At 36.6% G+C, this 12,688-nt stretch overlaps 1 protein-coding gene across 1 annotated transcript; it reads left to right on the top strand.

Annotated features, from left to right (window-relative positions):
* Positions 1–9,071: 9,071 nt before the first annotated feature.
* Positions 9,072–10,547, top strand: LOC18424553 (RING-H2 zinc finger protein). The gene is made up of 2 exons (XM_006829139.4): positions 9,072–9,938; positions 10,237–10,547. Exons 1-2 carry the CDS (start codon positions 9,203–9,205, stop codon positions 10,242–10,244), a joined length of 744 nt encoding a protein of 247 aa, XP_006829202.2. The 5' UTR covers positions 9,072–9,202; the 3' UTR covers positions 10,245–10,547.
* The last annotated feature ends 2,141 nt before the right edge of the window (positions 10,548–12,688 follow it).

Raw genomic sequence — 12,688 nt, 5'->3', positions numbered from 1 at the left:
CGTAGTGCCTCTCACACACAGTTCCCAGCGCGTTTTGGGGCTTTTGATAGGCAGTGGCCTTGCAAAACGTAACCTCTCATGTGCTCTTCTAGCGAGAGAGCGTTATACTAGCAAAGGATGATCCAATACATAGTGCCCACATAGATTTTGGGGGGGCGCAGCCCTCCCAAATTACTCATATCCTAACTCCCTTCCTATCAGCGGGTGTCCGGGAGAGATCTCAACTGGCAGCACAACTTCCTTATTAAATCACATCTATGACATGTCTTATTACAACAATGCACACATATCATTTCATAGGCATGTCTTATTACAACCATGCACATTCATCATTTCATAAGTATGTCTTATTACAGCCATGCACATTCATCATTTCATAGGCATGTCTTATTACAGCCATGCACATTCATCATTTCTTAGGCATGTCTTATTACAACTACGCACGTTCATCATTTCATCGGCATATCTTATTACAACCATGCACATTCATCATTTCATAGGCATGTCTTATTACAACCCTGCACATTCATCATTTCATAGGCATGTCTTATTACAGCAATGCATATTCATCATTTCATAGGCACGTCTTATTACAACTATGCACATTCATCATTTCATAACAGATGCAGTCATTTCATAACAGAGCATGTCTCATTATCATGCATTCATTTCATAATAGTGCATGTCTCATTATCATGCATTCATTTCATATCAGAGCATGCATTCATTTCATAACAGGGCATGTCTCATTATCATGCCTTCATTTCATAACAGATCATAACAAAGCATGTCTCATTATCATGCATTCATTTCTCATTAGCAGCAGATTACCATGCTCACATATCATAACAAGAGCATGTTATACATATACTCCATGAAACATCAACATGTCCAAAGCATGCTATACATATGAACATATCATCATGCCTATTAGCTCAAGAGGCATCATCATGTCGATATCATATAATATACCAAATGCATTTGACATCATTATGTCATATTATCATGTTCATTAGCTCAAAGGACATTTCTGGTTTTTTTTCAAATTGAACATAATCCTCTTTTAAAGGCATATCATGAAGTTTAAAAACCATTTGGACCTGAGACCACTTCTATGACAATCTAGATTCATGAAAACACAACTTTCATGAAGGGAGTAACACCAAATATTAGTCTAAAGTTTGTCAAACTGTTTGATGTTCTTGAATGAAGTTCTTGTTTTTACAGTAAAAAATCTAGGGTGACATCCTCATAGAGAAACGATCATAACTTTTAAACCACAGGGAATTTCATCATGATTTCAAAACTATTTTCAAAATAAATTCATCTATCTGTCATTTAGAAGTAGTTTAACCTCATGCTAATATGTTTTCGTCAGTAAAAAACTCCACACAAAGATATGTTAAATCCCTAGAATTTTATTTCATAAATTTGGCATGCTTCAGTAAATGGTTAATAACTCTCAAATCAAATGAGATATTAACAAGTGGTATTTTCCATGATATAATAGATTCGATGGAATGCTTTCCCACCAAATTTCATGATCTAAGGAGATATTTAAGATACTCAAACGACCTCTCAAATAGATGCCATAATTCTAGAAATCAGAATACATTTTACAAGAATTTCAATAGCATGCACCCTTACTCACTTTTACACCCATATTCATACTTGAGTTTCATACTTTGATTAAGTAAGAAAATATGCGTTAACATAAGCATGAAGACATGGAAACCAAGTCCACTTACTTGCACTTATCGAAACTCCAAAGGGTTCCACCCATTTCACCTCGAATGCCAAGCTCCACAAGGATTGGGCTCAAGCTCAAGGGACAAAGCTTGAAGAGGTTTCAAAGGCTCAAGGGAGGAGAAGGAGAATGTGGGTAAAAAAGGCCAGCGAGGAGAGAGAGAGAGAGAAAAAACTACTGTGATGGGAGAGAAGGGGATATAAATAAGCATGGATGGTGGTAGCATGCAGTTGCCACATGGCACACAAGTGGGCACGCATGAGGAGAGAGATGGAGCAAGCATGAGAGACATAATGATAGGGCTACAAGCATGGAGAGATAAAAGCAAGCAAGAGAGAGAAGAACTACCCCTGGACCACCATACACCACCTGCGCCCAATGGCGTAGTCATCTGCCCGCGCTTTCAACACGCGTCCAACCAACCGTGCTTGTCAGCATGCTCATCCATTCACGCTCAACAGCGCGTCAGCCCACTCGCATGATCGCCTCGCCGGTGGACTACAATTACCTCGGAAAAGTCCTGGTCCTTACAAAGTCTCTTCCTAGATAAGGCCCTATCTCTCTCTCTCCACAGCTCTATCTCTCTTTAGACATCTCTCTCTCTCTCCACGCATTATTTTTAGGAAGTGTTTCTCTATCCTATATCTCTCTCTTTCACTCTCTATACATTTCTCTCTACATGCATTATTTTTAGGAAGTAATTATCTCTCATAATTATTTCAATAATGTGGTATAGATATTTCTAAAATTAGGTGTATACTCTAGCTCTCTCTCTTCCCTAAAGATGGAAATGTGTCCTACAATCTCCATAAAATTAGGGGCCTCTTCTTATTTTAGCAACATGTGTCCACCCCTTAACTCTAACTTAATAATGTGGAATATAGATATAAATATACAGATGAATACACACACACACACATACACACACACACACACACACACACACACACACACACACACACACACACACACACACACATATATATATATATATAGCAATAGCCAACCGTATTTCTTGCACATAAGTAAACGGTTTTCTATACTTGACAAATGTTTGCCTTGATCTTGCATATTTTGGTTTCCACCAATAGAGTTTGATGCAATAGAATTCCCCATGGCAGATTTTGTCTCCATAGTGTCTGTATTTAGAGATATGTTCCTCAAATAATCTTCTTGAAAACCAATAATTCAAAGGTGAGAAATGCGAATATTGAGATTCTCATAAGGCACTACATTTATGAGTTTAAACCATCCAACTAATCACGATATACATGATTAGGTATTGATTCATAAGCATAAATATTTAATAATTTTGTCACAAAAGACTATACTACAATACACATATTTCTTGTTTCAAAATTAACACTCAAGTCTCGACAAAACATTGACTTAACAACCAATAACCATAATACCTTCTACTTTATATATACTCTATCTATTTCCACGGCCAGCTTAAGAAAATCAATTGTTCCAATGCTCATTCAGTCGAACTAATTCTCCCTAATAAGTGTTGAAAGTATATATGGATGGGAGGGGTTTTGAACCCAATCAATAGTTAAGCTGATGGTGTAAGCCGGATTCTTCCTAAAACATCGGGTGGGTTAGTAAAATTATTCATTAGTTCATGCCAAAAACTAAAGTCGGATATAAATCGTATAAAAAGAAAATGTTGGGTCTGTCAAAGTTCACAAGCAGTTCAGTTAACTTTGTTCATTCAGTGATATTTGTTTCTAAACCTGCTTACCAAGCGCATGTCCAACATCATATTAGTAGAACTAAACTCCATTCTTTGATTCACTCCCAGCATATACCATGCCAAACCTACACAAGAGTAGATTTTCTTTTCTTTTCTTTGCTTAGTTACACAGTTTGCTATGTCAAGGGTTGGTGGGGAGAGGTTTCAAGGCTATGACGTATAGAGTTTCTCCCCCGTTAACAACTTGCAAAATCAGGAGGAACCATAGAAACCCCATTCCAGTTTTCTGAACTACCAAATGAACAAAACTAGTATTTATTTGAACTGCAAAACATCAACACACAAACAGCTCTAACATTAAAACACACTAGTAGATTCACTTGTGCATGTATAAATATAATGAGACAAACATATTCATAAGATAAAAGAAATCATCAGTACATTTTATATCTAAACGCAAGGAGAGACATGAAAAAAATGAAAAAGGATAATAATAAAAATTTGATGTACTAATACAATGGTCGCTGAAGTAAAAAATACAATTATTTTACATCCCATAAAGACTATGTCAAATTATTAGAGTTATGAGAATGGATCACAAACTATTTTAAAATTTATAAAATCCATAGTAAAAAGCCTTACAAAAGCATAATCAAATCATAATATGGGATGTAAATAACAACTTATTATGCTACAATCATACTTATAAGTATTTACAATTATTCATATTATTAAGAACTCAAAATTGGAAAATAAAAAAGGAGGTATTTAATTTCAAATGTTTAAAAATTTGTAATAAATATTAAATTTTACTGCACTTTAGAAAGAATGGAAACACAAAATTGCAAAAGGGAAGAAACAACCTCAATAAAGCGATCCTATCAAAGGAAACTACTTGCAATGTGAGTACGCTACCATTTCTGTTGTTCTGCGATTGTCGAGGTAAGCATAAAGAAAATAGGAATAAGAACCTTTTCTCGCTATAGCTTGAGGTCATTGTATACAACTCCAAGAGGGTTAGACACTAAAGATATGCTACTCGTTGCATGCTTAGCTCTTTACTCGGGCTCTATATTAGGGTGCTCTTCTATCTCAAAAAACAAAAAAAATTTACAATAAAACTTTTAAGATAAGTAATGAATATTTTTGTGAGCATAAGTAATTACAAATATAAAGCTAAGAAGATTAAAAAGGTAAGTCTATATTAAGTATTTATTTAGATTATTTTAAGAAGCATAAAAGCATGACAATAATTTCTTGTGATAATTTGAAAATTGTAATAACAACGAAAAGTGAAAAAACATTGTTGTTTAGAAATAAAAAAAGATTTTTTTTGGGACATATGTCTTAAATGAGTCAGTGAAATTTTAAAGGGTCAACACGCTGCTTTAAAAATAAAAAAGAAAATTATCAGAAATATACCTTAATTTTCGATTTATTAGAAAACAACCTCACACTTTTGCAAATCTCGTCCATACTCTTTAATTTTATTTTTTACTTTTTTTTATTTTTTATTACCAAAATAACCTTCACGGTAGTCGTATTGCTGTGAAAGCTCTATATATCACGGTACTTAAAAGTGTCGTGATGACTTTCAAAGGTTATACACGCTTAAAATGCGATGAAGACTTGAAGGTGTATGATGGCACCAAAAGACCGTGATAGTCTTCATATGTTATAAGATAATGGTCGGCTGAGGACACCTACATCCTCTCTCCCTCCCTGCTACCATCAGGGTCTTTCCGGTACCGTGATACACCTCTTTGTGTTCTGGTGCTCTTTTTCTGCCAGGTTTCTTCTCAAGTGGGGTTGGTGGAAGATTTGGGGTGGGCCTGATGTTTTCCTTGGTCCTTCTTCGAGGTCACGTAAAAGGTCTATAGTTTCGAAATCTGTTGAAGATGGGCTTTTGGGTGTCTTGAAAATTTCTTCTTCACACCATGGGTGCCGATTGCAAGGTGGGTCTTTGGATTTCTTGAATACCTCTTGTTCACACAATGGGAAGGCATTGTAAGATGGGGGATTTTGAGGAAGGGATCATTAGGAAGGGCCCCTCCGTCTGTGGCATTCAACTGCAGCACCCGCCTCTCTAACGATGCCTTTAGGGTTGTAACCACCAATGATGGCTTCAAAGATTTCAGTTACTTGTTGATGAACATCATATCAACCAGTGGGTGTAATTCTGAAAATTGTGCTTGGCATATGATGATTTCCGGCTCTGTGTGTGCGCATAACAACAGAAGAGGCAACAATGCAATGAAAAGGGCAAGAAGAAAGGATGCGGGTGTCCTCCATCGGGATCTTTCGAGTACCGTGATACATTTTCGAGTCGTCGTGGCATTTTAAGTAGCGTATAACTTTTGAAATTCATCACAACACTTTAAGTACCGTGATACATGGGGTATTTACAGTAATACGACTACCGTAAAGGTTATCTTGATAAAAAAAAACATGTCAAAAATGAGAAAAAACATGAGTATAAACGAAGTTTACGAAAATATGATTTTTTTTTTATAATAAACCAAAAATTAAAGTATATTTCTGATAATTTGCCAAATAAAAAACATCATTGTAAAACATAGATTAAGTCTAAAAAAATTAAAAATAGAAAATCAATAATGATATTTAATCAATATTAATTGAACATAAGAAACTGTGCCATCCCAAGTTTGAAAAAAATAAATGAAATAAAACAAAAAGAAAAGAAAAGAAAAGTAGAAAAACCTAGTATTTGATGGGATCAACCATTAAAGATTTAGAAGAAAAAAAATTTATTATGAGAATATATACGGACAAAAATTTAAGAATCATACCTGAAATTATTAGAAAAAAGTTCATATAATTCTTTTTTTGCTTTGCTTCTCATCTCTCTAGCTTGTAGCCTCCCTCACGTGAGCCCATCTTTTATCTCATATGACCTCAATCTTCCATCCCCTTGATTCTTTCTTGTGTGAACTCAGTATTTCTTTAAAAACAACCTAATCAATGTCTCTTTAGATTAATATCTTATCTCCTATTTGCCATTTTTCCTTCTAAAATAAATCTATTTAAAATATTTTATTTCCTAAAATATTGGTCTCTCTCAATAATAGGGACGTGAAACTGTAGAATGAGATGAAATTTCTTGAGGGGAAGTCAAAAAGAAGAAAAAGAAGGGAAACCAAAAAAACAATCACTAGGTATACAACTGAAAATATAAATTTTGCAAATTGACAAGGAGAAGGAGAGAATGGGGTTGGGGACCTAGTGGTTGTACTACCTATGCCCCAACTAAGGTTCAGGCTTTCAGTCTCAACTTGCATATTCAAAAACCACTAAATATTTAAAAAAACGAGTAGGGGCTCGTCATCCCCACTCAAAAAAAAAAAAGAGAAAAGAGAACCGGGTTCTCCGCATAAGTAAAGATCTTCTCTTCAAATCTTGCCGCAATTTTCCTGAGTTCAGACAATCCATTGGGGCCACCTGCTGGCAAGTGCCTCTTAAGAATTTCCGTTATGCAAATGAAAAATTGTAAAGGCCATCAACTAGAGCGGTAGCACAATTTTATGGATCAAGCCATTTAATATTTAAGGAAGATTCTCCAGACCTGACATTATTACTAATTAGGCAACACTTCTGCTATTGCTCAATCCTGCTCTCAATTCCAAGGCCAAGTATATGTAATCAATGCAAAAACAAATTTCGAATGTAAATAACATAGTTACAGGTATCTCATAATTTGGTAGGTGATCTTTTTAAGGATCTTGATTCTGTCGCTCTCAAAATAGATCTCGGGGATTTGGAAATCTCAAATCTTGTTATTATGGATCTCAATTCCAACCTTAAAGACCAAAATAATTACCAAATTGATGATTTTCTTTGTTTATAGCCAACTAGCAATACAACTATTGCTTGCCTGCTATCAATAATGAGATCCCTACTTTCAAAAGGATACATAAATCTAGATTATCATAAACTTTAAGGCCGATAACAAGATCCCCAAAAAGTTGGGATCAAAATCCAAAAAGGTTGGAATATTGATCCCTAACATTTGGAGATCTCAATCCCTAACATGTGGACGGCGTTTCCAACTATAGGGATCTTCTAGTATTTCACGAACCCTAGCTTCCGATCCCGGTATTGTCCCCACTCCAAACCCAACAACTACGGTACATCATTGAATATAGCAAGTTAACATGTAGGAAAATAGTACAAATATTCAATGTTCAACATTTTGGGGGAAAGATGTCCATGATCATTTAAAAATACCCTTTTTTTTCCAAAATAATGAAGATAATAAGAACTTCCGTCTCTGTTATAGGGCCTCTCTCTGTTCCTCTCCTCTCTCTCTATATTGTCTTATTCTGCTTTCTACTCATCATCTTTGTATACTGGGCACCCAAGCTGGGGGCTGCCATCTTCTTTTCCCGTTCTATTTTATAATTACAAAGTTAACGTTCTTCAAAAAAAAGAAAATAATAACTTCCATTTTTTTCTACTCATCTGTATACTGGGCACCCAATTTGTGGGTTGCAGGTTTCAGATGAATTGGAAGCTCTGATTTGTTGAGTTTGGTACAAGCTTATAGGCAGCGTTTTTTTCGATTCTTTGGATCTGTTCATGTAATCTCTCTCTCTCTCTCTCTCTCTCTCTCTAATTGATTTCCTGCTACTGTAATTGAATTTTTTGGCTGAAAATTCTTTGGAGGAGAATTTTTGGTTTAATGGGGACGAAGAGGACACGGAGAAAGAATTTGGTATAAAAGTGGCTGTAAAGCCATTGGCGGATAACCCTTCTGTTAGATGTGGCCCTGATTGTAAACTGGCTTGGAGCCACTTTGGCCTTTATTTTGTGTCTATCTGATTTTTTTTTTTTTTTTCCACCACTCTCCCCCCTCTCTCTATCTTCGTTTTGTTCAAGCAGAGAGATGCAGAAGGTAGAGAGAAAGAGAGAGCTTTCCTAAAACTGCATGAGCGCTTCAATTTCACTTTCTAAACGCTTCTTTCCTCGCTCTTCAATTCATCCTCTGAATTGGGGGTCTCTTTCAAATGGAGGTTCTTAGCATTCCATCTCCATGCATCATCGAGTTCTTTCCTAAAACTCCCATAATCAGATCAAATTCATGCCTTAAAAGCTTCTCCTGGAAAAACTGACCAGCATCTGGTTGGCCGTCGCTGACCAAAGGCGATTAGTGTTGTGCACGATGAATGCCACGGTCCACGCTACAGCAGCTAAGCTCTTGAGAAAGTGCGCTTTTATTGACCCAGGAGGCACAGGGTCTGTAGCCACCAGGAGAGGCGAGGGCGAACGAGAGAGGAGGAGCTTCATCTGGTTCAGTAGAAGATAGCCTTGATATTAACTTCTGTTTATAGTATTTGAACCAATAGGAACCATTATGCTAATAAGATTACCCTAATGTTAGGATAATTAAATTACCTTAATATCGCTTTCTTCAATTTATTACGGGAAAAGTCATTTTAGTCCAAAACCGAAATTATAAAAAAAATAATAATAAAAAATAAAAAATAAAAAATAGAAAAAATATGTATGTATATACTTATATAGTCGACTTTTCGAAAAGTTCGATTTTTTTTTTTACAAGTAAAGTAAAAATATAGATATATGAACGATAATTTAACCATCCTTAAAAAAATGGGAAAAGGCAAAGTTTACATCCAAGACCCAGTAATCTCGGGAGTGTGTGTGCCAGTGGCGCTCGTCGATTCACCAAGGGCACTCTCCTTTTCTCTCTCTCTCATGGAACAAGACGAAGAAGAGCGACGATGCATGCCCCCATATTCTCTCTCATCAACCCAAGCCCCTGTTCTCTGAACCTCTTCCCTTCCCTAACCCTAACTCTCTCTTTCCCCAAACTCAAACCACCTCCCATGTCTTCTTCCCCTTTCATAAACCCTACCCAGTTTCAGTGCCCCCAAACCCTAGCCGAATGGCTCAAGCCTCGCCTCCCCTATGATCTCCATTCGTGGGGCACTGTGCCGGGCACCAAGAACATCACAAACCTATGGCTCGAGCTCTTTCATGGTGAAACCCTGATCACTGACTCCATCCCACCTACTCGAACCCTTAATGTTGCCATTGTCAATGTTCGGAATACTGATGGTCAGCTCCTCTTAGAGGAGAAGCAGGAGATGAGCGATGGGAGCGTTCGGGAGAGGATGAGGCCTCTTTCAGAGAAAATGAAGCCTGGAGAGAGCATAGAGGGGGCGGCTATGAGAGCGATTAGGGAAGAATTGGGGTTTGCTTTGGGTTCATTTGATGGTGTCAAGATAGTTAAGGAGACTTATAAGACGCAGGTTGAGGAGAAGGTTTCAGCTTCGTATCCTGGTTTGCCTGCTCGCTACGTACTTCATTGTGTTGAGGCGAGAATTGATTGCTTGCCTAATGGAGAATTCTTCACAGAGGAGGGAGAGTATGAGGGTTTAAGCTTTGCAGAGGATGCTGTTCGAGTGATACGGCATTACTGGAAATGGGTCCAATCAAGCAAGGATGCAGCATCTGGTTAGTTTGACATTGGTTTTGGTTTTGGTTTAGCAAAATGGTTTGTGGATTGTGATGAATCAGTATTCTTGAATAAATTTAAAATTTCAATAATTTAATATTCATTTCGATGTGGGTTTTATTCGTTGATGATATTTTCGGAGCTGTTTTTGTATTACTATCATAACAGTTGAACTTTCTTGGAAAAAATTATTTTCTTGGAATCTTTGTTTAATTGGAATGGATTTGTGACTTGTTCAGAAGATTTTGTGTCAAATATCTTATTTTCTGTCTCAAATTTTTCGGTTCCATTGTTCAGGAAATTGATGTTCAGATCAAGGAGAAGCTATGGTTGAATGTGTAATGAAGCAACAGGTTCTCCCACAAAACAGTTCATTGGAGAATGTGGAGTTACAGATAGGGAGTTGAAGCCTGAAGCGGAGAGCCTCATATATATGTAAGCGAAGAAGTACTAATGGTAGAAGTCCTGTAATAATTCTTGAGTTTGGTGGAGTCCTCATTTTGGCGGAAATTAAGTGTTTAATTATGTTTAAGACCATCCTTCGATGCTATATCTTACCTTTACGATAGTAAAGGCTGCTCTCAAATAAAGGATGATATTTTAATTCAGAGAGTTGGGATCCTTTATATCAATTATGTTTAGCATGTCAAGCTAGCCTGGTGCTCTTTTCTAAAGTCCTAGGTTTAGAATATAGAGGCACATAACTGATCAAAATAATAAATAAAGTATAGACAAACATTGTACAATTATAGAGGTTGACGTTGTGCTGCGACTTAGAAGTGCTTTGTGGGTATTATGAAGGTTCTATAATGGTCACATATCATTATTATTCAATCTCCATCAAATTGAAGTCTCCAATTGATGTTTGAGTCTAAGTGAAAAGCTTCTTAAGCAAGCGAATGTGATTTATTGAACTTTATGGTTAGCTTCTCAAAATTTGTGTTGATTACCAGGTAGATTATTATGGTTAATGACTTCTCAGCATGGAACCGCTTCTTTTAAGCATTTGAACTTTGGATTCTTGTGATTGATTTGGCTGTATGGGAAAATAAAACTGTCACCTTTGTATGCATTTTATCTCATCTTGAATGCAAGCTTTCATTTGATATCAGAAAGGTTGCTGTCCTATAAGTATCAGAAGCTCTAGCTGTTGTTTCACTTGTATTGGAGAGAAACAACTACCTAAATTCTACCCAGTTCCCTCATTCCCACAACTTGAAATGGAGACTCAGGCAAGTAGGATATGCTTTACTTGAGCCTACTGTAATTTAGTTTTCCCGTAAGAAAAGAAAAGCAGAATTTTCTCAGGACCATAGCTTTATAATCATCTTATGAAGTGTCTTATGAAATATGCAATTTTTTTAAAGTATATTATTAATGCCAGAAACATAAGATACACTCCGTTATTTCTCAAAAAAAAAAAAACATAAGATACACTCCGTTGAGACTAACCTTGTTAATCCATACAAGGTGTAAAACACAAGCAAATTCTTCACTATCAACCATATTGGATTAAGCAACCAAACATTGTCTTAGCTGTATATTGGAATCTGACTCACCTATATATATTGTTCCACCTCCTGTACAACATGCCTGTACAAGTCCATAGAACACATCCGTGACTCTTTAATAATAAATTTATTTATAAAATCAATCTGTGACTCTTTAATAATAAATTTACTAAAAAGAAAAATATGTGGGTCCAAATCGAAGAAAAGATTGTCCAAATCATAGACATGTGCAACCATGCATGTCTTACAAATGGACATGTGTCTTACTATGTACAGACATGTCTTACAATGCAGACATGCATGTCTTGTTTGTCCAATCAGTGGACTCGTATGTCCGCATAGCCAACACACCATGTCTGCAAATTCTTTCTAGTCACACTTATTGATTTGGATTTCCCCTGTCTATATGAGTGTGGGGATGTGTCTAGTGTGTTGGCATGTCAGATTATTCTAACGCATGTGGCATAAAGCTGAATAGTTATTTGCTAAAAGTTCGGAAAACTGGATCTAGTTGGCCTTTTTTTTTTGCTGTTGGTGATGGTCCAATCTGAGTGACACCTTTGTTTTGGTTTGAATGGGAGAAAATTTTGGCTGGGATAAGCTAAACCTGGTTGTATGGAGGCATGCTGCTTGATTCAAACAATGTAAATTCTAACAAATCGGTTCGTAATTGGAGGATATGGTCGGCACGTTACTGCTTGCCACTGTTAAGTAGGGGTTTTGGTCTTAATTTATTGGTAAACCTAATAAAATCCTGTAGGACGTAGTTGATGAATGAATGAGTCATTGTTGAGCAATTGGCATTGTGGACTTGGGAAAGAGGGAGGGGAGTATCATTTGTCATAGGAAAAGAACAAAAGAGAAGTCTGGGAAATAAACCTTGTAGGAAGACACCCTGCTCAAACGAAAAGAAAGACACACTCCATTGTGAAGTTTGCCTAAAAGCCCATTTCAATTTGGTTGGGGGTAGAGAAGCGCCGCTGCCATCTCAAGGTGAAGCAGAACTGGAGAGATGGTGAATGGGAGGAGATCACTTCTACTTGGGGCTCATTTTTAGTTAATGGTTGGGATTTTGATTTCTATGAATCACAATTCACACATCGAGCAGTTCAAGCGTGCTTATGGGGAAGTCTCGGTTGCTGGGATTTGTTTTCTTTAACAACTTAACATTGTAATGGGACTTACAATACTTTTGGTGAGAATTTGGGAAGCATGTTAGTACAGGGGTGCTGGGGCTT

This window comes from Amborella trichopoda, chromosome 9 (genome assembly GCF_054954075.1).
Source record: "Amborella trichopoda isolate Santa Cruz 75 chromosome 9, AtrichopodaSantaCruz75HAP2 v2.0, whole genome shotgun sequence".
Lineage (NCBI taxonomy): Eukaryota > Viridiplantae > Streptophyta > Magnoliopsida > Amborellales > Amborellaceae > Amborella > Amborella trichopoda.
Note: the sequence above shows the minus strand (reverse complement) of the source record. Positions and strands in the feature narration are given on the sequence as shown.